This window comes from Paroedura picta, chromosome 4 (assembly GCF_049243985.1).
Source record: "Paroedura picta isolate Pp20150507F chromosome 4, Ppicta_v3.0, whole genome shotgun sequence".
In the NCBI taxonomy this organism is placed as follows: domain Eukaryota; kingdom Metazoa; phylum Chordata; class Lepidosauria; order Squamata; family Gekkonidae; genus Paroedura; species Paroedura picta.
In genome coordinates this window covers 99212962-99239017 of record NC_135372.1, presented here as the reverse complement: position 1 = coordinate 99239017, position 26056 = coordinate 99212962, and the positions used below count along the sequence as shown (strand labels likewise).

Sequence of the window (26056 nt, the reverse complement as noted above, 5' to 3'; positions counted from 1 at the left end):
TTGATTTTGGGCATTTTAAATTTTCCCTCTGCAACATGCATGATTGATCCGCGATATCCCCCACGATATCCAGAAGTGGATATAACCCTCGATATTTGAAAAATTGGCATCAGTGTGTAGCATCCTGCTTTTTGAGAATTAACTTTCTTCTCTGTGTCTGGTGGCAAAACAGTCTTCCCTGATTGGCCAGGGCATCAGTTCAAAGACTTCCTGGTTCCCGGTTGCAAGGCTTGTCTTAAAGTGACTGCACTACAGAAGCCCGAACTTCTCTCAGCAGAGATTTGCCTCTTGGATTTATTCCCCCTCCTGTCTCCATTCCTCTTTCCCCCCCGCTCCCCCATTCAAGAAAAGAAAGAGACTCCTTCTGCACTTGGCTTCCCTCCTCACTCTGAGCTTTCCCAATCAAGTGCAGAACACTTATAGTTTCAATTGGGGGGGGGGGATAGAGGAAAACCCGAGTTCAAATCGATCTGAATTCAGCAGGATCTATAGTGCAAAAAACCAAGTAAGTGCAGAATCAGCCCAGGTCTTCCAGATCCTAATATCACACTCTAACTAGTACAGTGCAGTGACTCTCTGTGTTTACTGCCTTGATTATTATGGTAGAATAAATGTAATGTGGGATATATGTAATTATTCAGCCTCTAGTCACTGGTAAAGAGAGACTTTTAAACCAATTTCCTATAAAATATGATATACTGTTCCCATGAAACAAAATGCTCCCAGAGCTCCTAAAATAGTATGACCCAGGAAGAGAACTGCATGTCCTTCTTTCTTATTCAAAGCCATCAACCATCTAAGATCCCTTATTGTCAGTTATACAGTTCGATTTGAAATGTCAGCTTACAGCAGCAATACAGACAACCACGACAGGAACTACTGATTTCTTTTATGAAAGAGCTTGGTGGGATGACATTTAGTCCCAGTTTTTTTTCTTCTGCACCCTGACTACAGTTAATCTCTATGCAGCCATATGAGGGTTTGACCATGAGCTTAATGGAGACACACTGTCAATAACCTGCAGACTGTCATAATTTTGATGGCTTCACATATCATTCAGAGTATTTAAGTAAGCATTACTTATATCTTCACCAAAACTAAGGCTAATTTATTTACTAGAATGCAGCCATTCTGCACAACATTGTAGAATAGGAAAACAAAAATAATACTGTAGCTAGTGAAAACAACATTGTATTATTAGTATCAAAGCCCATTTTAAAAATGGGCATTGAAAGGAGCAGCAGGCAGTAGGGCGTGAGATAGTGGATGCAGCTCCCTTTGGCCAAAAAGCAGGCTAAGGGGAGTGGAAAGGCCCCCCCTCCCACTGGTGGAGCTGCTGCGGGAGGCTCCCTTTGGGCCGGGCTCTCGCCATGGCGAGAGCGCTTCCTGGGCTAGTGGAAAGCCCCCCCCCCTGCGGCAACAGGGTTTAGGGGCTGACTCCTACCCTGGCTCTGTCCTAGCAGGAGCATGCCTGCAGGCCACAAAGCCCTGTTGCTGCCTCTCTCCTTGTGGGCAACAATGCAGGCCGCAGCCACAAGGCTTCTATCAGGCAAGGAGGGAGGGTGGGAGCTGGAGGGGGAGGGCCAATCAGGGTGGACCTGCACGGACAGTCTCCTCCCAGGAGGCTGTTTCCCAAATATATATGGGAACAAAATAGTGTTAAGGATTTTTTATATTAGCAAAATGGAATTACCCAACAACTGTACTTGAGAAAGGTAAAGGAAATATCTTTTTCCAGAGCATGTTGAATTCACTACGAGCAGCTGCTTTAATTGATCAAGCTGTAGTTTAATGCTATATTGCTCCTCAGTATTATTTCATTAAGCTGAAGAGGGAGAGGCCTACTGTGCCAAGACTGATGGCATGTGAAAAACTGGGCAGGAAAACTAGGGAATTCATTGTCAGTCAGCTAGGGAATTCATTGAGGAAAATATCTATGTTTAATCAGGTAAGGAAGGAGAATATAAAAGTATATTTACAACTACAGGAAAAAAATCAGCACAGATTAATGGGCAACATCAGTCATTTCTTGGGAGCATAAGATTACTATGCCTTGAAATGGGATTGATGTACTGAACGAATCATTCATTTCAAAGAAATTGCTCACTATAGGAAGATACATCTTCCCCTTGAAGACAGCTCCAGTTAGACGTTCTAAAAGAGGAAAGTTTGGTTGCCCTTCTCAGCATCACCTACCTTCATGACCAGTTCCAACGTGCACCTGGGGTCCTACACATTGTAGCAGGTATATGAGACAAACATGCAAGTAGGATGCTATAATAACTGCATAGAAAATGTGAGCCTCCTGATTGCCCTCCTGTGCCAGGTGCTTGTATAGGAATGGGAGGCCTGCCTTGAGTCATTATGCTACGTACACACAGGGGTAAAAAGTTACTCACGTTCATTGTCACCACCGGGAGGGCGATAGAAAGACAGCCCCAGGGAGATTATGGCTGCAATTTCCAAGATGATCAATGTGACATCCTGAAGCGCTTCCCAAACCAACTGTAGAAAGGTTTTGGCCTTTTTTGGTGGGATGAAGTTCTGACCAAATGCTTGCCTTCTTTTCTCGAGATCAGCAGGGTTCCCAGACAGGCCTAGAAGCAAGAAAAGGAGAACATGTCACAGAAATATTATCACTCTATTCTCAGCCTTGTTTTATTTTACCTTTCTTCATTTATACCTCACATTTCTCCCCACTGGGGACTCAAAGTCATCTACTCCACATTATTTTCCCCCAAATCCTGTAAGGTAGTTTAGGTTGAGAGGTCACTCAATAAGGTTATAGTAGAGTAGGATTTCAAATCTGGATCTCCCAGAGTATAGTTTGACACTCTAACTACAGCACCACACATGTCACTTATCTCCCACAACTTTTATTATTTATATTACAAACGTCCTTTGTATCCTTTCTTAAAACAGGAGCTGCCTGCAAATACACATTATCAGCAAGTGTATACCATCTACAGAAGATCAAAGACTGAGGATTGGTTCACACACAATAAAAAAAGCAAATCTGTGGAAGGGATTTTTGCTGCTTTCCTATTGCATGTTGTACCCTGCCAAAGCTGCTCCTGAACACCAGGGATGATTAGGAACAATGTGGGAGGTTGGTTCGGGGGACTGCCACTAAGAAGGATGAACTAGGACAGGGAAGTAGTGCAGGGGGAGGGGAGAGATGATATGCTGATTCTCCCTTCCAGCTGCAGCACCTAAAGAATGGAAGGGTCACCATTTCTACACTAGAGGCTTCACTCTGGGCTGCAGACTGGAGTTTGGGGGAGCATTCAGCCTGGTGAGGGGAGCATTCACCCCTGCTACGTGGGGGAGCATTCACTCCGGATTTGTGTTCCCACACAGGAGCTGGGGCAGCAAAGTTCCCAATGTGGAAATGGTATGTGAAATAACTCAGATTATATCATAGCCTAGACAGCACTAGCATTCAGGAAACTTATGTACATAACTACAGGCATGGAATCTAACATTTACTGTGGGAACGTAGCATCCGGGTAAAGGTATCCCCTGTGCAAGCACCGGGTGATGAAAATCTGCTGGTGAAAATACAAATTTGCTGGTGAACCCTGGCCTCAGAGAAATCTGACTGGCCTCAACCAGATCCAGGACCTTCTCTGCACTGGCTCCTGCCTGGTGGAATGAGCTGCTGGTCGAGAAGCGGGCCCTGATAGAGCTGCTGGTGCTCTGCCACCAGGCCTATGGTTGAGGCCAGGATAAAAATAAGGACAACTGTGGAGAGATGGGTGTCAAGAACCTGTGGTTTGGAATGTTAGTTGAGTGTGGGAGAGGACTGGCCTTTGGGAATTGTGGCATAGTGGTTACAGATGAGTTTTCAAGAGCCATGTCTTCAGATATGTGAAGGGAAAAATCAGACTGGAGACTCTTCTTTGGGGGAGATTACATGGCAACCAATTCTTCCAATTTCTGTGGCCTTGCTCCTTCTGTCTGCATGTTTTTACTGTTATAATGTTATGTACCCACATGCTTCTTTCATGGTTGCCCCTTAGAAGAAGAGCTGGATTTTTGTACCCTGTTGTTTACTACCAAAAGGAGTCACAAAGCGGTTTACAAACACCTTTTCCATTCATCTCCCCATAATAGACAACCTGTGAGGGATGTGGGGCTGTGAGAGGTCTGAGAGAACTGGGAATGGTCCACAGTCACCCAGCAGACTTCAGGTGTCTCTAAGCAGTTTAAAATCGCTTTCCCTTCCTCCCCCCATAACAGTCATCCTGTCAGGGAAGTGGGGCTGAGAGCTTTGTTACACCTGGGAATGACCCACAGGCACCCAGCAGGCCTCAGGTCTCTCTCAGCAGTTTTAAAATTGCCTTCCCTTCCTCTCCCCATAATAGGCACACTGTGAGGGAGGTGGGTGTAGGGGCTGGCCCAATCAGGGTGCGGGCGTATGGGCTGCCCGCACCCTGATTGGTCCGTATTCACTCGTGGATGCCCGGGACACACTCCTCCCACAGAGCCGTCTCACAAATATATAGAGGAACCATGGATATGATTATTTCCCCATCCTGGTTTCTTGTCCAACTGAATAACCATGTCCAACAGCCTCAGCAATTCTGTAGCTCCATGTGGTCCATCCAGTGGGCCCAAAAATACCTTCTAAAAACTTTATACAGAATAAATTAACTATACCAGAAAAGCATTAGGCGAAGTAGGTGAATGCTAGTTTGCACAATTCATTTTGGTCACAGTTTAAAAGTTAATTAATTTGGACCACTTCAATGTGCTGTATTTGGCCGATGTGGACAGGGCTCTGGCAGCTGTTTGGCATACCACATGCCCCCTGGACCCGTGCCTCTCATGGCTAGTGAAAACTGGTGGTAAAGAGATCTGGGGCCCCCTCTGGGATATTATCAACTTGTCTCTAATTATAGGGCCTTTCTCAGAGAGACTGAAGGTAGTTGTGGTCAGGCCACTTTTGAAAAACATAGCGCTGGATCTATCTGACCCAGCCAACTACTGCCCAGAATCACATCTGTCATTTCTGGGTAAGCTGGTTAACATGTGGTTGCAGAATAGCTACGGAGTTTCCTGGAAGAAATATTGGCTCTTGATCCATTCCAGTCTGGCTTCCAATGTGGCCATGGGGTGGAGACAACATTAGTCATCCTCACAAGCCATTTCCGGAAGCAGCTGGATCTAGGTGGATCAGTGCTGATGTTATTGTTAGACAGAAGCATTCAATACTGTTGATCATGGGCTGTTAGCCCAACCTCTAACTGAAGAGGGAGTTCAAGCTACAGCCCCCTAATGGCTGCAATCTTTCCTCAAAGGTTGGGGACAGGGGGAACCAATAGGGAAGAAAACCTCCCAGCAGCATGTCCTAATATGTGGCATCCTACAAGTAAATATTCTCTCCTGGATGTTATTCAACATTTACATGCACCCAACTGATCCAAAATTTCAGGCTGAGGTGTCAACAATATCCTGATAAAGCTCAGCTATATATGTTGATGGGTAGACATCCATCTACACTCCAAGATTCTCTGGCCAGGCTATGGAGGACTGGCTCAAGTGGAGTCAGCTGAAGTTAAATCCAGCTAAGATGGAGGTCCTCTGGCTGGACCAGCATGCCCCAGATAGACTGCTACAACTTCTGGATCTTGATGGAGTCCAACTAACAACTTCAGCAACTGTCAAAAGCCAGGGTGTGACACTGGATAACTCATTTATCAATGGAGGTCAGAATTATCAACTGTTGCGCACCAGGTCTTTTATCATCTCTGCCAGGTGTGGCAACTAGTGCCCTGTCAGTACGCACTCTAGCCACTGTGATCCATGCAACTGTCACCTCCGAGATGGATTACTGCAACCTCTATGCAGGCTTATCCTTGAAGTTGATCTGGAAGTATTAACTAGTCCAGAATGCGGTTGATGAGCTTACTGAGACCCACTGGAGAGCCCAACTATGCCCTGTGCACTCCCAGCTGCACTGGTTCCAGGTTGAGGACTGAATTAGATCTTCAGGCCACCTCTCCTACTACATCCCCAAATGCCATTACAGTCTAGTGACCAGAACCAGCTCAGTTCTCTGGCCCCAGGCAGTTAAACCAGGGCCAGGGGCTTTTTGGCTCTGGCCTCGGCCTGGTGGAACACTGCTAAATGGAATCAAAACCCTGCGGGACCTCAGACAATTGCACTGGGCATGCAATTGTTCCACCAGGCCTAAGGTTGGGGCTTGACATCAGACATCTGAATTCAATTACTTCAGTCTGTCCGCATCAAGATACATTCCCCAGTGATAGTTATGCTATTATGACTCCTTCACACCATACAGTAGACAAATTTCTATGGGCAATATTAGCATTTTAATCTTATGACATTTTAAAATTTAATTTTAAATAATTATTTTTTTGCATTTTTAGAATTTTATTTATGTAATTTTACCTATGATATGATCTGCTCTGAGTCTGTCAAGATAAGGTAGAATAAAAGCTCAAATATAAATATAAATAAAATAAATACATGGAGGGCTTCTAAGGGAAACTTCCCAGTGGAAGCTGTATTAGGGTGGCCCTCTCTGCCCACCATCACTCAGCTGGACAAATCGGAGGAAAATGCCAAGCAAAACAGGGTGATAGATATTGCCAGAGGTGATATCATCATGTTGGATGACACTCTAGTGTTTACCCAAAATTCTATGGTTAAATTGGAAGTGACATCATCATCCTAGGGATATTTATGCTGATGTAAGTCTCTGGCTCTCTCGACTCCCACCAGTTGCTAGACATGTCCTGACAACCCTAAATTGTACTTCCAAACTATTTTTCTGGCTAAGTGCTGTAAAGTTTGCTTATGAGACTAGAATGTACAACAGCCTTAAGAGAAGCTCAACATCTTTGCATTGATGCATTAGTAGATTTTCATGTTTTCCACACTGGAATTTTTAACTCATGAATTATCTGAACATATATCTAAGGAATATCAGTTGCATACAGGCATACAAAGCTGCTAAACTAAATTATACTACAGGTCCATCAAGATCAGAATTGCCTACTCAGAGTGGGAACAGCTGTCCAAGTTCTCAAAAAGAGATCTTTCCGATCACTGTTACCTGGTCCTTTTAACTAGAGATGCCAGGGATTGCATGCCACGCAGATGCTCTACCACTGAGCCACAGCATCTCTCCAAAGTTGCCCTTGCTATCAATGTCCTCTAAATCATATGAGCAGCCCTTGGAAACAACCAAGGAACACCAGCATGTACTATATGAATCACATAAGATGCTAGGAATGCAGAAGTTTTCCTCTTCCCCCTTTCCTGCAGCCCTGGTGATGGGATGTGAGATGCAGCTGAGCCAGCAGATGGAGTAGGAGAGGCAATGATACAAAGGGGAACTGGTTTTCTTGAAATATTCAGCTTTCTCTGAGGGTGATATGTATGTGAGAGGAAGGTGGCAATTAATTCAACAAAGAGCTAGACTCTGAAAGTAAGAAAGTAAGAATTCTTTTTCATATAAGGGACTGTGGGAAGAGATGGATTCCTAAAGAAAAAATAGAGATGTAATATTTCCAGGAATTTTGAAACTGGGGGGATGGCCATTATTTTTAGCGGGGGCACAAATGTGTGTGTGTGTGGGGGGGATTCAGATATGTGACACTTATTTGCCTAAACTTCCTTTACTGATTTAACATTAAACAATTTATAACAATTTATAAAATTGTATTACGTGCATATACATATTTACAGACTTCAGAAATATAAATATCTTCATTTTTCTATAAGAAACTTTTCAAGTATACCAAATATTTGAGAAAGAGCTGCAAACTGCTGTACCCTATGCCACCAAAGCACATGTATTTTTAATTTTTTGCCATGACAGTAGTAAGAAATAAAATCTGAAAGTCAAAAACAATTTTTGTAGTAAACAAAACAGAGTGTATTATTTCAACTGCAACCCTCTCAGAGAATGACAATACGAAGAATGGCTAGCATGTTCAGATATCAAGCTAAACTTTGTAACACTGAAAATACTTTAATGGCATGTTATCATTTAAACACATAACATACTAATTGTTGCCAAAATTATCTACATGTAAACAAAAATATTGCCTATATATAGAAAGAGAGTATGAGTTTTTTTTTTCAATATTCCCCCAAATGTTATAATTTTGCTAATGGAAAAATTAGGAAAGTTCTCAAACTCTCTTGTGCTGCACATTTGCAATGAGTGAAATTCTTTGTAAGACAAGGTTTTTCTCATTCCAAAAGGGAAACTATTTTGGAGAAGTTTTCCCCCCTATGTTTTCCCCCTATTTTGTAGAAGTTTTCCCCCCTAAATTTCTGAAAAGGCCTAAGAGAAGAAGTTATTTTTTCCTGAGCTCCCACATTTCTCCTCTTACCTTTTCTCTGCTTCAATCCAACTACATATTGGCCAAATAATTCCATTTATTTGCACTTTTGCCTTTTACATGAAGCAGCAAATTAGGTATAAAGTCAGAGCTACCTTTATATCAGTCTCTCTGTACAGCAATGGAGGTAGTGGCAGAGAGTGAGCTTCCAATGAAGCATCATTATCTTGGCTTTAGGAATGTGAAGGGCTAGCCCACATTGTACAATACAAATAGGTTGGTTGATTAATCTTTCTGTTTAATGGGATGGGGCCATGTCTTAGTGGTAGAGGCCCTGCTTGGCATGCAAAGGTACCAGATTCAATCTATGGGACTGAAAGGTCAGGTAGAAGAAGAGCTGTTTTTATACCCTGCTTTTCACTATCTGAAGGAGTTTCAAAGAGGCTTACAATTGCCTTTACCCTCTCTCCCCATGACAGACACTCTGTGAGGTAGGTGAGACTGAGAGAGCTCTAAGAGAAACTGATATGTGGGAACAGCTCTAACAGGACTGTGACTAGCCAAATTCACCCAGATGGCTCCATGTGGAGGAGTGGGGAACCTGGCTCTCCAAATTAGAGGCCACGACTCTTAACCATTATGCCACTATAGAGCTATACAAAAAACTGTGAAGAGCCACTGGAGAGATGATGCCAATCAGAGCAGACAATACTGACCCTGACAGATCAGTGGTTTGACTCAGGCATTCATGTGACATAGTAGAAATCATAAACTGACCAGCAGCTGGCATCAACTAATCAACTTTTTGCACAAGTGAAATAACTGGCTACCACTGCTGACTTTGTCCAGCATTCTCTACATCAGTGGTCCCCAACCTTTCTGAGGCTGGGGACCGGCAGGGCATCGGGCCACGCCCGCGTGGGCCACGCCCGCGCATCGGGCTGCGCCCGCGGGCCATGCATGCACAATGCGCGGCCTCTTCCCCCCCCTCCCGCAGTAAGAAGCTTCCTGGGCCGCAAGCTGCGGGGGGGGGGGCGGGGAGAGGGAGCTGCGGCCCGGCGCCATGGCCTTCGCGGCCCGGCACCGGGCCGCAGCCCACAGGTTGGGGACCACTGCTCTACATAAAAGAAGTCTGCCAGGAATTCTCTCTCTAAGACTCTCATGCACAGAGAGATGTCTATTCTTTCCATCATACAGTCACATCCAAGGTACAAGCTTGGATAACTGAAGAAGCATGCATGCAGAGAAAAGCTTATTCCTTGAATGAAACTTGGTTGGACTTGAAGGTACCACTGGTCTCAAACTTTGTTCTGCTGCTTCAGACCAACACAGCTATACACCTGAGGACTGCTTCAGCATGGCCACAGTGGATGCTGAGGGAGTTCTTAGTCTGAGGAAGAGTGCTTGCACTTGAAAGCTCATGCCTTGAATAAATCTTTGTTGGTCTTAAAGGTGCTACTGGACTCGGATTTTATTATATCCCTATTCAGTATACCATCTTATGTATGTGTTAGAGTTACACACCCATCCATCTCTTCCAAGAAACTCATGACAGAAATGCCAAACTTGCAACAATGCTGGTACAGACAATCCCAAATCAAGAGCACCCTACAAATTTCAAAAGATGAGTTGAAATTTATTTTAACATATTGTTATTTATACTCTACAAGCCACTTATAGTGCTCTCCTTCTCCATTTTATCCTCACAAAAAGGCTGAGAGACACATACTGGCACAAGGTCACTCAACAAGCTTCCAGAGAAGAGTCGAGATCTGAACCCAAGCTTCCCAAGAGCCTGGTCTGATTACTCTAACCACTGCACCACACTGAAGTCCAAACACAGGTCTTCCTCTTCAAGAGCAACACTAGTGACTGCGGCACCTAATTCACTCCACTTATTTTCCACAAAGGCATGTCTAGGGCAGAGTAAATGACAAAACTGTTTGCATGTATACTTATTACAAGTATTTCTGACCTGCACACTCTATGTGAATGTTTATGAAAAGGCTCATGACACAAATACTACAAAACAATAAAAATGCTGGAGTACTAAAACGATAAATCAATAACACAGCAAGATAAAGCAAAAAATTAACATGAACAGATAATTAGTATTTACCTAAAATAGCACCAAGATAACAAACAGCAACCTAAAAGCTACATAACAGTAGTGTTCACAAGTAGGATAACTGACAAAAACTTGAGATAAATATATTTTCCCTGCCACCTAGATTTGGTACTCCACCTTTCACCAAGCAGAGATTTATAGGATCTATCTATAAACTTTATAACCAATAAAAAAAAAAAGATTAGTTCCAAAATAGCTGACTAAATCCATATGGACCACCCCTGAGTGAGAAAGAATCTCCAGACACAACAATATTAAGCAAGTAAATAAAGTAAACCATCAAAAGCTCAAAAGGACAGATCAGATTTTGCTGTCCCACTTTATGATGACAAACAAAGTGCCAGGAGACAACACCAAGGGAGGGAGTTTCATAGTCAGGGTGCTAGAATAGAAAAGACTACCTCCCTCCCTCCCTTTCGGTATCAATCATGGCAGAAAGGTCCAGGCGGAGCAACAAGACTTTATCCGCAAAAAAAGCTCTCTAATGCCTCATAGCCAAAGTCCAATTGACCAAATTTTGACACCCTTCCTTGAGGGCAGTAAGAGATCGAACTACCCTAAAGAATTGAGCCAGGTGTGAGCTCGTGGACATGATAGATGCAGCATAAAACTTGCGTTTAGCCACCTTCACCGCCATCTCATATACCATCATAAGCGTGCGACAGGATGCTTTTGCCATAATATAAATGTTTGTCAAGGTTTCAACTTGAAATTGTGTGTGGAAACAAACAGTGAACAAATTAAGACCTTCAAAGTATGGGTGACGAGCATTCATTAGGCACTTCCAAAGATTCTTCAAGGACAGTCCTATGTATCATATATGGTAGTAATCAAAAGCAACACCATCAAGGGGGTTAAACCTAATAGGTAGCCAGACATTATTAGGCATGCATAGTATCTTTCATGATAGCACACGACTTCCCCCCAATTAAACAGTACAGTTTTGATACAGAAAGAGAGAGAAATTGAGGACATCTCTTGAGTGTTTGCCCACAGCGCTATGCTCTAGAGATATCAAGATTTGTTTTCTTGATATTTGTCATTCTAGCTCAGTAAGCTTTTCCAGTGCAGCAGTCACAAAAAATCCCAACTGTCTCTGAAGATACAAAAACGGCAGAACTTGCCAGCTCCCATGATGCTTCATTTGAGCAAGGGCGGTCAGAATAGTGCCCCAGGCCGTGTAAATATCTGGCTGCTGCTTCCTTTGACATGTGGGATGCTGCTAGGTGTTCCCAGCAGGAAGGTACGCAAACTTGGGAAAACTTGCCAGACCCTATTGCTTCTCTTCTCTTCCCCTCTGTGGATGAAGGGAAAAAGAGGGAATAATCTTCTCAAGCTGCTGGACCCTGCCGGCTTGAACAAATGTCCACTGTGAAAGAAAAATCAATTTATCCAAAGAGCATGGAAATCAGAGTAGCTGGGGAACAAAGAGTGCTTAAAGAGGGACTCCCTCCCCACAGGCATACATGAACCAGACGTTGCCCACCACAATCTGAAATGACTTTCTAGCACTAGGGGTAATGGCAACAGGTGGCTACCAGATCCACCCAAAGAAGAAACTGAAATAAAATCATCCATGACCTTCCCGGCAATGACATTCCCCAAGTCAATTTGTTCCAGGCCTAGAGTCTCTGGTCAGGCCAGAAAAAGAGACAGAAAATAGATCTGATTGGATTTGCAGACATTGCCAGGGACAGAGCAAGAAGCTTCAGGAAGGAAGCCCTTCACTTGGGGTAGGAGGTGCACAACAGAATGCCATTGTTTTGCTACAAAACTGAAAAGGCTCACCATGATGGAGAACCAAAGGGGAAGGTCAAAGGGAGAGTGAGTTTGCATACGGTTGGGAAAGACAGGCTTATACTATGTGGCTTATACTATGTAACTCAAGCCAAGCAATGTCCTATTGCATGTAATTCAGTGAAGTGTACCTTACATTTGAATTGTTGATTATGTACTCTATGAATGAGCAAGAGTACATCCCTCATTTTTGCCTTACAAGACAAATCATGTTCAGTAAATGTGAATTAGGACATCCTTCTCCAGAAGGAAAATATTCAGAAGTGGGAAGAGACCAAGCACCCCATTCTGGTAATATTTACATTAACAATTAGTTCAGGAATAGGTACATACTCCACTTGTAGTCTAAGACCATGCTTCTCCTCTTACCACCTTGCTTAAAGTACTCCCTTTGCAAGAACATGTTAAGATGTATACATGTGAAAACATGATCTTGAGATACTACTTTTCAAGCTAATTAACCAATGTAACACCTTCATCCATAGCATTCTTTTTTGCAATGATTTCCAGGGAAAAACAGACACAGAAGCATCTCCTGTTTCTAACCCATCCTTGGAGTTAATGTTAAATAACTTGAGCCAAGTCAAGCAAGTTCTAAAATGCTCCCCCCACCCCGACCATGCATTCCTCCATGGAGCTAGTTCATGTTCCTACAACTGAGAAACATTAATGCCTAGAGGAACGCTCTGTCTCAGAATCAACCATCACTATGCAGGCAAATCTCTCACAAATCTCATTTCAAGTTACAGGGAAGCAATCAGGAGACCTGCATCTAATACAAATGTGTCTCATGGCTCATGCTCATCCCTGCCTTAGATGACATCAGCAGAATGGTGATGGCTGTCCTGATGTTAACTCAAGTAATTGTCCCAGGCTCTCTCATCCTGCAAAAGCAACAACTGGAGAGTTTCACAATGATTGCCTGGGCACCACATGAGTGGTGCAAGAAGAGAAAGCTTGGATTAAAGAAAGCACTAACCAGGGAACAGAAAAGCTCTAGCTAGCATGAAACCCTGCAGAAATCATTACAAAGTACTGGCAACTAGGAAGAATAATGGAGGAAAGGAGAATGACTACTCACTGAGAAGGGTCCTTTTCTCCTAAGGTAGGACATCTGAAAGATGGGTTTTCTCACCGCATAGCTGGGGAGGCAGGAATTAAAAATTCTTCTTCTGCTTCCTCTTTCTCTCTATGGCGAAGTCTCACCTCCAGTTAGGTGACTCAGAAAGCTGAATCAAAAGCTATAAACCTCTCAACAATTTTAACTGTTCCTACCCTTCCAGTGTTTCCTTGTCTCTGATGTTCTGTTAAGACACTCCTGACACTCATCAAGGGTAGGATAGAGGATCCATTCTAAGAGCATTAATTGATGGTATTCTTCTTCCAATGTACTGCCTTTCTGAGTTCCATTTTCATTATTAAAAGTTAAAGTTATTGTTGAGAGGTTTATAGTTTTTCAATTCAGCTTTCAGAGTCACCTAACTGGAGTTGGGGTTTCACTGCAGAGAGAAAGAGGAAGAATTTTTAATTTCTGCCTCCCTGCCTATGTGGCGAGAAAACCTATCTTGCAGGTGTCCACTTTGGGTTACCACTGGAGAGAAAGGTAGAGTATAAATGAAATACATAAAATGTGCTTCTGTCAATTCATAATTCAGCCCCCAAAATTCCAGAAGCTATCCTAAACACCTTAAGCTTTTCATCCACTTGTAAGCAAGACTAGCATGGACAAGCACTGTGTATTCTCATATTTTAACTACTGGTGTATCACATATGTGTTTTCTTAAAGGGATAAAATGTTCAATATAAAATCAACTGAGAATTGTTGCTCCCCCCCCCCATGTTGTTTCAGTGACTGCTTCTCACATCTGCTGTTACTTCAGTAGCATTCTCTCTCCAAAGAGTAGAACTTTTCTCTTTCACATAATGAATGCAGTGACACCCTCATGATACATAGACAGACAAATATGGTTAAACATTAATATTAATGTTACCGAGGGCAACTGAAGCCAACAAAATGGCCTCTGCTTTAGAAGGGAAAAGAATACAACACGGTTGACATGTCTTCATGCACTCCAATGATTATGATGGCCGAATTCTCTTTCAGGACCATACAGAACATCAGTTCAATTGTGTTAGCAACCATTAATAAATGAGGAGCAGCCCTCACTCCAAATTCATGGGAGAGAACATATTCCAGCTCTAGATACCAACACACCCTGTTTTGCCATGCTGCAATGATTCTAAGACTCAGTCTCTCTGTCAGCACCACAGGGCAGTATTGCAACATGGGTCAAGCTGGTCTCAGAAACTGGGATATGTTTTTTCCATTTATAGTACAGCTGCCCCTATACACAACAGACATTTTTGCATTTCTGTAAGAAAACATCCATGAAAGGTGTCCCCGATGTGCCTCAGCCCTGATTCTAAATCCTTTGCAAACTTTGATGTCTTTTTCATTCTTATGAAAAAAATATTTATTTTATTTAAAACATTTCTATACTTCCTTTCAACCCAACTCAAGAGCCACATCAGTTTTAATCTGCAATACTGTAATTTTTTTTCACATGGTGCCATCTCCATTTGCACAACTGGAACATGTATGTTGAAGAATGACTGGCTGTTGCAGACAATCCATGGCACAATACATTACTGAGTTAAAAAATGCATGTCTAAAAGCATCAAGAGATTTTGCTGAAATGAGCATTTAACAATACTGAAGGAATGCCTGTGCAAACTGAGCCAAATGAATTTTCAATGGGCAGACAGATTTTCCACAGAAATCTGCTCTGGCCTGGGGAAGTGGAACTGAAAATGGAATTCCAGCATGGGGCTTCACACATGCCTACATTTTTTTAAAATTCCTGAAACAAAGGGACTAGTGGGTGTCAAATGGGATGCTATAGATAAATATCTCTGTTTGTGACCCCTTCATAGAGGAAATCTGAATTTAACAACTGTTGAGATATATGGAGACATAATTTTCAACCTATAAGGCATCACAGCGGATCAGTTTTCACAATAGTACTGTTCTAGTTTGCAGAAGTGTTAGGAGCCAGACCCCTCCTCACTCTGAGGGATAGTTTAGAAGCAATATAAAATCATAAAACATCCTTCCATGACAGCTTCAAATTTGAATTTGCAATGTGCTGTCTAGCAGAAATGGATGTTGGCCACAGCATCTATATGTACTCAACTGGAGATTCGTTGCGTGGTTTTTGCAAACCATTTTGTGGATAAGGTCTCAATTAAGGTCTATGGCTAAGGCTCGGGTTGGCACAGTACATTGACTGCTCCCCCCCCCCCGGGCTTAACATCATTGACCTCCTTCTCCTCCGCCCCCCCTTTTAGTAATGGGGGTACGAAGGGGATTTTTGCCATGTTGTGATGGTTTTAAGTCTTTTAATGGGAGTTTTAATGGGGTTTTAAGACACTGTAACCCACCATGAGCCATTTGGGAGTGGCGGGAAATAAATTGAAATAATAATAATAATAATAATAATAATAATAATAATAATAATAATTCACTGTGATCTTCCTGCCATGCTTAATACAGAATGGGAACTGGAGGTCCCTTAGCTGTTTGATGGCTGCAGATGGCTCTCACTGGTGGAAGTGGATAGGCTGCTAATGTCAGTGAGACCAACCACTTGTCCTTCTTGGCTCCTTAAAACAAGTGACAAGAGGAGAGGAGGCCCTCTCTGGGAGATAATTCATTTTTCCTTGACTGCCTGAGGGGGCTAAAGGAGGCAGTGGTCTGACCTCTACTGGGAAAAAAATAATTGAACTGGGATCCAGCCAACTACCATCCTGTCTCACATCTGGCGTTTCTGGGAAGGGCAACCATGGACCAACTCCTGGCATACCAAGATGAAACTTTGCGTCTCAGCCCATTTCAATTCGGCTTCTGTCCTGGCCATGGGGTGGAGACAACTTTAGTCACCATGATGGATGACCTCCAATGACAGCTGGATACAGGTGGGTCAGTGCTGCTTGTGTTGTTAGACTCCATGGCAATGTTTGATGTGGTAGATCACAAGCTTCTTGCTCACTGCCTTGCTGATGCTGGTATACAGGGGACAGCCCTCCAGTAGCTGATCTCTTTCCTCTAGGGTCCCAAACAGAGGGTTACTGTGGGAGAGAATGATTTGCACCCTTGCCAACTCACCTGTGGAGTAATGCAGGGTGCAGTACTCTCTCACACTCTATTTAACATCTTCATGTGCCCTCTAGCCCAGTTAGTTTGGGGATTTGGGTTGGGATGCCATCAGTATGCAGATGTCACCCAGCTCTATTTCCTAAAGGACGGCTGGCTGGACTCTTCCCCAGAAGCATTTGTCAGATGTTTGGAAGCTGTCACAGTCTGGTTTAAACAGAGCCGCCTGAAACTTAACCCCTCTAAGACGGTGGGGTTGACTGCTGTGCTATCCACTAGGAACTTGGGTGTGATCTTTGACGCCTTCCTGTCAATAGAGGTGCAGGTCACTAAGGTAGCAAAACTGGTATTTTACTATCTTCACCAAAGCTACTAAAGCCCTACCTGGCACCAGAACACCTAACATCAGTGATCTACATGATGGTCACCTTCAGGCTGGACTTCTGTAATGTGCTCTACATGGGCCTTCCCTTGAAGCTGATCCAAAAATTGCAGCTAATCCTGAATGCAGTGGTATGACTACATACTCATACGCCATGGAAGAGCCACATCCAGCCTGCCTTGAGGCAGCTGCACTGGCTCACAGTTGAATTCTGAATCCACTTCAAGGCGCTGGTGTTGACCTTCAAGTCAATATGTGGTCATGGCCCAGTGTATCTATGTACTGGTCTGACTGTGTCCCCTCAAAAGGACACTAAGTATGGACAAATCAGTGATCCCTGGCAAAAAAGAAGTACATTGGCCTCAGACAGGGCCTTTTCAGTCCTGGCCCTGCACTAGTGGATTAAGCTCCTGGAAGAGCTAAGGGCCCTGATGGAACTGGGTCAGTTCCACAGGGCCTGTAAGACAGAGCTCTTCCACCAGGCATTTGGCTGGGGCCAATGAACAACAAGACAACTTTGTTTAAACACCATCTGGGCTCCCTCTATATGGATCCCGCCCCCCCCCCCAAAGCGAGACAATCTTGAATAAATTGCCTATACAGCTGGCATAATTGTTTTAGGATGACTTTTAAAAATAATATAACATTGTACGACTTTTTTTTTTTACTGTATACATTTTTATGATGCAGTGTTGGAAGCCATCCCAAGCCAGCATGCCAAGAGGGGCATGATATAAATTGAAAAATAAATAAAAGGTATACAATCTGCTCTTGAGCAGCCATCATGGACACCAGCCAGATACCAGGTTTCCAGGCCTCTCCTGGACTCACTAAATTAGATTAATGGGATTGCAGAGGCTGATTTCTTTCCCCATCTAAAGTAGGGATGCCTCTCCTTGAGACAATAGGATCTCTGGTAAGATGTTACTAATTTCATAAATTCCCAGTTTCTCCTTCCCTGGCACACCTGTGAAAACCCCATTAGTGATCAAGAGCCAGTTTGGTGTCATGGTTAGGAGTGAGGATTTCTAATCTAGTCTAGACTTCTTTGCTGTTCTTCAACTCATTCGTGTTCCCTTGTTCTCATCTGTGCTCTTTCCTTTGCCACCTTTCATTCTCCACCTTCCCATTTCTCAAGTCACTTTCTCTCAAGTCTTTCCATTAGCTCTTCCTGAATGTTTCAATTAAATGAAAATTTAGAAGAAGAAGAAGAAGAAGAAGAAGAGTTGGTTCTTATATGCTGCTTTCCCCTACCCGAAGGAGGCTCAAAGCGGCTTACAGTCGCCTTCCCATTCCTCTCCCCACAACAGACACCCTGTGGGGTGGGTGAGGCTGAGAGAGCACTGATATCACTGCCCGGTCAGAACAGTTTTTTATCAGTGCCGTGGCGAGCCCAAGGTCACACAGCTGGCTGCATGTGGGGGAGTGCAGAATCGAACCTGGCATGCCAGATTAGAAGTCCACACTCCTGACCACTACACCAAACTGGTAAAATACATATTGGGTTTTCGACTCAGGGGGAGGGGAGGCTTGCTGACAATAACATTGCTTTCGGCTCAATCCAGAGGTGACTGGCAATCACTGGCAATACTTCAGTGACACTTCTGAGTTGCACTGGAAGTGATTGATTGGTGCTGAGACACTACTGATCATTGCCTGCCCTTTCTTCTCCCCTGATCTGCTGAGGAGCAGTGTTAAGGACTAGCAAGGGGCAGGAGGCAAGTCTGGTGAGGGAAGACCAGCTGTTCTGACTCAAAAATATCAAATGAGCACACAGGCTTAACAGGGTTGAGAAATCTGCTCTATAATATTCAGGAATGCATAGTAAAGTCAGTGAACATCATCCTTTGCACTATGCTTGTAATATATGCATTCACATCTGCCAGGCCAGGATTGGATTTATATTAATTCTGAAATACCATAAAAACAAAGAACTGTAGCTGATAAAGGCTGTATAGCAATCCTTCATGGAAGCTGAGAAAGAATAGAACAATGCAGCATTAATTTATTTTCCCCTCACTCCAAGAGCAGTTTTAATTCTATAAAAATGAATCACATTAATTTCTGACTCTGTCTGGTGAAAATACTGCAGGCACAGGGCAGGTACCTTTGGAACTTTATTCTTAATTCTGGCTGATGTTCAATTTGTCGTACAGTTATGTACAAACATAACTGAAGGTCTTGGTTCAGATAGAACACTGAATAAATCTTGTGTTCTCACACTGCCTTTGTGTAAAGTCACGGCTGCACTATGGTGACGCCACAGGGTTTCAAAGGCAAGAGACTAACAGAGGTGTTTTTGCCATTGCCTGCCTCTGCTTTGCAACCTTGGTCCTGGTAGTGTCCCCTCAAAGTACAACCCAGCTTAGCCTTGGAGATCTGGTGAGAACCAATGAACCCAAAGGCCTTGCTGAACGCTTACTGCTTCATTGGCTTGCGTGCACCAGTTGTAGCTGAGTTGGCTCTTTAAGCTTGAGGAAAGTTGGGGGCTCTCCCCCAAGACCAACACACCCATTTCAGCTCTGCTCAGGAATTAGGATTTCAACATTTGGCTTCAGAACCTGGTAGCATTCTGGTAATTTTTACATTTCTGGGCTGTGCTTATTTGGTGAGTGGCTTGCTGTTGTAAGGGGATGGGGTTGCTTTTGTTTTTGGAGCAAAGGTTAGGAGGGCATGTTTCTGCAATTATCAGCTGCATACAGCAGAGTGCAGGAACTTTGTGTTCCAGTAGAACACCCCCCAACACAATTTTGCTTTATTGGGAAGCATCCTGAACAACAGCTGGGGAAATTGCCTTGTAACTCATAGCTGTTGTGAATTTTAATTAATTTATTAGTACACTAATTAAATTGTATATAACTATATCTGGCTGGCTGTCCATCTACCTATCTTCTAAATATAAATAAAACTTTAATAATAGGTAGTTTGGGAACTTGTTCAGAAGCCTAGCTGCCTTAATTTTATTTTGCCTGGGGCTTGTTTCAGACCATGCGGTTGGCAGCATTTCTTGCAGTTGTTCAGCAGTCATTTATTTCCTGGCCATTTACACCTTTGCAAGCTAGCTGGTCTCCTATATTCAGGCATTTATACATAGTCCTTTATATTAAGAATTATATTTAATTTTGATATTATCCCACTCTAGCTTCTATTATAAACATTACTGTTAAGTATTATTAACATTATTTAACATTAATTAACATTAAGTATTATGCTACTATTAACATTACGGTTAATGTAGAAGGCTTAAGTATATTTTGGCCACTTAGATAATAAGAATAAACAAGTCTTTACACATGTATATGTAGCAAATCGAGTTAGGGTACTGTTCCTGTTGTTAAGTGCACACTGCACTAATTTGATAATTTGTACATGGAACAACTAAGTTGTTTCACTGTGAATTAATTTAGTGTGGTCCTCGAAGCATTAAGCATGGCTCCCAAAAGAGTTGGTAACAAGGTAAAAGGCTTTGCTGGCCCTAGTTCCAGGTCATCCAAAAAAGACTCAGTAGAAAACCAGCACAACAAGGCTTCTGCTGCTGCTAAATCACTCAAAAAATTCACCACAGGGCACCCCCTTCAAAAACTAGCAGGGGCCAGAGGCTTAGTAGTACAAAACTGCCTAAGGCAGCTGCCAATAGCAGTCTGATTCCCCCCTTTAGCTTCAGCGCCATTCAAAGCAATTATCTGAATGTTTTCTATTAGGTTCTAACAATTCGGGCCAAGACGTCTGTTGCTTCCAAGCCAAGGGTCAAGGGAAGGAGGCCTGGCTCTCTGGCAGAATCCATTTCATCCAACAATTCCAGGGACACCACATTACAGAGTCGCCCATTGTGCAAGAAAAGGTGTTCCAGGAGGCATAGCTCCTGTGAGGCAGTGTAGTGACTCTGAGACTGGTGAGTCATCCTCTGAAGAGGATTCCACACATGCTAGAGTTTTTCCAGCTGGACCTCATTAATGATATAATATAGCTTGTAAAGGCTGAACTGCATATGAGAAGAGGTCTTATCCACCTAGGCAAAGTTTTGGCAGGGTAGATGTAATGGTACCAAGTACAAATTTGATCATAATTGTGATGCCTGCTTTGACTTTCATCCTAGGCTGTTGTGCTTGCATTGTGGTGAACAGCCATTTCAGACTGCCTGATGTCCCTACAATACTAATGCCAAAAGGGAGGAAGTATTGGGCACCACTTCCACCTTTGACAATACAAAGTAAATTTACTTATGTAGAAAACTTAAATTTAGCTTTAGCTTCTATACCCATCTATCCCAAATTCAGGTCCACATTAGCATCCTATCCTAATTCTGTTGCCAGTATGCTTCAGGAAGAGTTTACTTATGGTTTTTGTATCCCTTTTATATGGCACCAAATTGCTACTGATTCTGCTAACCTTGAATCTGCTAGAGATTTTCTTTTCTAAAATGGTCAAGGAGCATTCTGGGGAGGGTTTAGTGGTTGGTCCATTCAAGTCCCCTCCCTTGCTAACCTAAGAGTTTCTCCTTTAGGGATTGTTCCCCCCCCCAAAAGCTATGGGTCCTTTTATGCTTATCCATCAATTGTCAGACCCTAACGTTTCCTCAGTAAATGACACCATCCCGTCTGAATTTTGCTCTGGGTATTATGCTTTGTTTGACCAAGCCATATGTCTGGTAAAAATCATGTGGCCCAGGAGCTCTCATGGCTAAGTGTGATGTTCAATCTGAATTCTATCTCTTATCCCATTTTTGACTTTTGGGTGTTAAACTAAATGGCTGCTGGTATGTTGATAAAGCCGTGCCCCCATGAGTTGTTCTGTCACCTGTGCTACCTTTGAAACCTTTAGCTGATTTCTGAAATGAGACACTAGGGGCCATACCAGCAGCACCCACATTACAGATTATTTAGATGATTTTTTACTCATAGGGACAGCTGGGTCTCCTGAATGCACTAACCACTTATCCATATTTTAAAATCTGGCTGCTGAACTCAGGGTCTCACTGGCACATGACAAAACTTGAAGAAGAAGAAGAAGAGTTGGTTCTTATATGCCGCTTTTCTCTACCCGAAGGAAACTCAAAGCTTCTTACATTTGCCTTCCCTTTCTTCTCCCCACAGTAGACACTGTGTGAAGTGGGTGAGGCTGAGAGAGTCCTGATAACACTGCTCGGTCAGAACAGTTTTATCAGTGCTGTGGCAAGCCCAAGGTCACCAAGCTGGTTGCATGTGGGGGAGCGCAGAATCGAACTTGGCAAGCCAGATTAGAAGTCCACACTCCTAACCACTATACCAAACTGGCTCTGTTGGGGGCCCTACAACTCAACTCACTTATCCAGGCATTTTTCTTCACTCAGTACAGTTTCACACCGAAAGCTTTATTGCTCCAGGTTATCAAGAAGAAAAAGGAACTACAGGCTTTCTCAATTTCGCATGCAGGGTTGTAATGCATGGCTGGCCGTTCTGTGCTCAGTTACTGAGGTCTACAGCTGACATCTTTACCCCTCACCATTACGTTAAGATCATCCTGGGGACGATTTATGTGTTTGGATTAACTTCTTTGAAAAAATGAATGGGCTGCAACCTGGCAGTTTTCTTTATCCCCTTGCAAGACAGTATAGGTTCACTTAAGTGTAGCTGGCAGCTTGGGTTTGAGGTATATTTTGCTGGTCATTGGTATATACAACACTGGCCTTCACATTGGGCAGGGACTGGCATCTTAAGGGGTTTCCTGGAGTTTCTCCAATATTGTTGGCCATAGTCCTTTCGCATGACCTGTTCTGGAATCAACGCATTATGTTCTGTTGTGACAATACCTGGTTAGAGCTATCAACTAGCGGTCACGCACTAAGTACACAGGTTTGTGCCTGCCTGCCTCAATAGTGACATTCATTACTTTATCAGCAAAATATGTTGCAGGTGTCAGTAACAACATTGCAGATGTATTGTCTTGAATTCAGGAGCAGAGGCTCCAGGCCATAACCCCTGAAGCACAGCAGCACTCAGACCAATTCCTGGAGAAGCTGTGGTGCCTTGAGAATGACTGATTTTACAGGGATTCCTTGCTACTTCTACTCGCAGGTCTTACGTCTGTGCTGTTTTTTCTTTTTACCTTTCCTGGCAACTTTGGGTTTAGCACAACTTTCTCAATCTCTGAGGTTCTCATACTTCCTTATATGGCTCATTTAAATGAGCACTGCCTGGCACCCAGGACCACATTGTTGCACTTAAGAGGCAATATCACTCTACGCAAGGCCTTAGGTTTTGCTGATCCTTGTAGTTCTTTCATAGTCCACCAAGCTATCAAGAGTTAGAAATGGGCTTTTCCTTTGAGGTGTGACTCTGAGAAGCCCACCACTATAAATATCCTGGTCGGTACCATTTGTCTGATGTTGAAGCTTTGTTGCTCATCCTTTGGCCTTTTGTGGGGCCTTCCATTGTAGGGAGCTTGTAGAGCCTTTGTGATACATATCATCTGGAAGGGCTCAGTATTTTCCTGTGGTAATCCAAAATGGATCAGATTCGTAAGGGTTCCCAGATAGTATGGCATTCTGCTCCCAATGGAGCATAAGCATTGTTTATTGGGCAGAAAAATACACATCTTCAACTAGCTGCGGGAGATCATTGGGGCTCAACAATCAACTTCAAATGTACAGGGTGGGCCACAGTGGAATGTGCTGGGCCTCCCTACTAGATATCATCTCCACCCAAGTTTTCTACCATGGTCCTCCAGAAGCTTTAACTATCCAGCTGGGAGAAAATGACTTACCTGCTACATTCCATTACGTCAGACCTTCAGATCCTTGCATCTCATCTATCAAACACAAAATTATTCTGGTCAGAGCTTTTGGAATGTTGAGTATGGAGGGGTGCCATCACATCAAACCAAGTGGATATAGTATGAGGCAGTAGGGAATTTTGTCAACTCTTTTTAGGGTGACATTATTGAACACTTTTTTTCCGGCAAGCAGCATTATTCAGGGATGATGGCATACATCTCTTGGAGTGGGACATGAACACTTGGCTTTATAGTATTATCACCACCTACTTTGCTGGCTACAGGTCCCCCTTCTTGCTCTTGTGGTGAGTTGGGCATGGGGATGGATCCGTTTTTTGGAGGTTGGGACTGCATGCTCACCTTCTGTAGTAGGGAACCCCTTATAGGGTTTGGGGGGTTAAACTATCATGTGGCATGCCCAGACTGTAGCCTATCATTTTGTTTTCATCATCCACTGGGAGGGATTACCAGCTAGCAGCTGGTGCCCAGGTGCCCCCACGGGAATGATCACTCCATAGTTTACTGGGCAACAGATGAGTTGTCCAGCCTTGGAACCCTCCCTATGCTGCATCAATGCTCCCCAATTGTGGCTAATAAAGTTGTGGCCATTTGTCTGATTGTGTTTCGTTCTGCATGCTCTCTCCCTAACAGGCTGTGGGCCCACAATCATGGCTTGAGGCTACTTTGAAGGACAAAGCACGTCACCATTCATCAGTTCTAATGTAATGATAAACTATGGTTTGCGCTTACGAAAAAGCAATTTATTGAATCAAAGGACATGGAATAAAGACAGGGAGGAAACATGTGGACACAAGGTTAATTGATGTAAAGCAAACTTTACAGTTTTATATATGAACCAGATACCAGATTTACACAAAAAGGAAAGTGAGGTGTAAATACAGTGGGAGAATGTTAAACTGGTAGAACAGACAACACCTCAACAACATAGAATTATATTTTGGACAGCTCCCCTTGCTGCATAATATCCTATGGGGTCAGAATTATAATCACCTTTAATCTAGAATTGGTATCATTGAATGGTATTGTAACAGTACCAAAAAGACTGCATGAACATCTTCCCAATGACATTACTGTGGTACATTAGGGATAAAAAGATTGTAGAAAATATTGTCAGCTCTTCATATGTAAGAATTATTGTTTTGTTGTCTGTGATTAAATTAACATATTTATTTTAATAAAAACTGCAAATCTTGAATATTATTTACATATATATTAGTATGTAAAATTGTATAAATATAATTTTGATTAATGATATTCTTTTTCTTACTCAGCAGTTCTTTTTACATAAAATTAATGTGTTAAAAATTTAAAGTTTGGTTACAATCATAAAACCACCTCAGGTAACAAATAAAAGGGCAAGAATCTTAGTGCTGTGCAGTGTTTGAATGGACTTTAAATGCAAAACAATATCCAAATATAGAATCTACCACCTACAGTCTGAAGTGGTCCAGGTCATTCTATTACTGTAATGCTCTGCCATCTCATTAGTATCTGATTATAGTGAGAACCTGGCCTTAGTCAACTTTCCTTCCTTCCACCTTTTCTGGACCTCCGTCTGAAATATTACTTCCAAATGTACATGTGATGCATATTGTTCTCTCAGTGAGAAACATTTATTTAGCAAACATTATTAGATAAGGATTCACGCTGAGACCATTCCAATCTGTTGAGACCAAGCCAAGGTTTATTACAACAGACTAAGAAAAGCTTTTTTAAGACAGCATATTTTATCAGCAGCCAATTTGCTACCGTGTGTATGCCATGAAACCTCTTTCACAATCAAGAAAAATGTCTAGAAGGAAGCCAACAAAACAATAGGACCGAAGGCCATATATAAGAAAGAAACAGAGTTTGAAAGAAGTGGGAATTTAAAGCTTATGAGAAAGGCAACGGATCTGTTTGTTCAAGCAAAGAAAATATTCATTTCTCTTTAAAGGATCGGGACTGAACAATGTGATTCCCAAGGAAAAAACTCCACCTGAAATTTGTATCTGCAGTCACTTTTTGTTTTGACAAGGTCAGCTTATGAGATGAGAGAACAATGCACCCCCTACAGATGAGAGCAGAAGCTCTACATTGGCCTCGCTCTCTAGCCCACCGGTGAAATCGCTGCCCTACAACTCCGTAGCCTGCAAAAGCCTATCTACAGCCCTCTGGAGAATTTCATACAGGGGTTGTCTTTCCAAACAAGAAGCTTTAGTATAAATAAGCTTTGCCTCTCTAGACATGCAGCTAATCACACGATAAATCACTTACAGCTGAACAAATTGTCTTCCATGCTTTTTGTAAAAAATACACAATTTTCTGCACATAGAAAAACATTTTTAAACTAGCCTTTTCTAGCCTGACGTTAATTTGCTATGTATAGGGTTTTTAAAAACGAGGCAGTCATGCAATTCCACATAGAGAGAAGTGGTACAGTCCATGAATAGTTTCACAATCTCATCAGCTTTTTGTCTAGAAAGTCTTCGAGTTCCTGACTTAGACAGTCAGGGTGATAAGAG

At 42.8% G+C, this 26056-nt stretch overlaps 1 protein-coding gene across 7 annotated transcripts in view; it reads right to left on the bottom strand.

Moving 5' to 3' along the window:
• Window positions 1–26056, bottom strand: part of ATP2B4 (ATPase plasma membrane Ca2+ transporting 4) — a 193577-nt gene that overhangs the window by 77859 nt on the left and 89662 nt on the right. For all 7 annotated transcript variants that reach the window (XR_013230447.1, XM_077334619.1, XM_077334617.1 and 4 more), the window contains exon 3: window positions 2400–2597. Coding sequence is in view for 6 of the 7 variants with exons in the window: in XM_077334619.1 (XP_077190734.1) it covers window positions 2400–2597 (198 nt within the window). In the remaining variant the exon portion in view is untranslated. The remainder of the gene's footprint in view (window positions 1–2399; window positions 2598–26056) is intronic.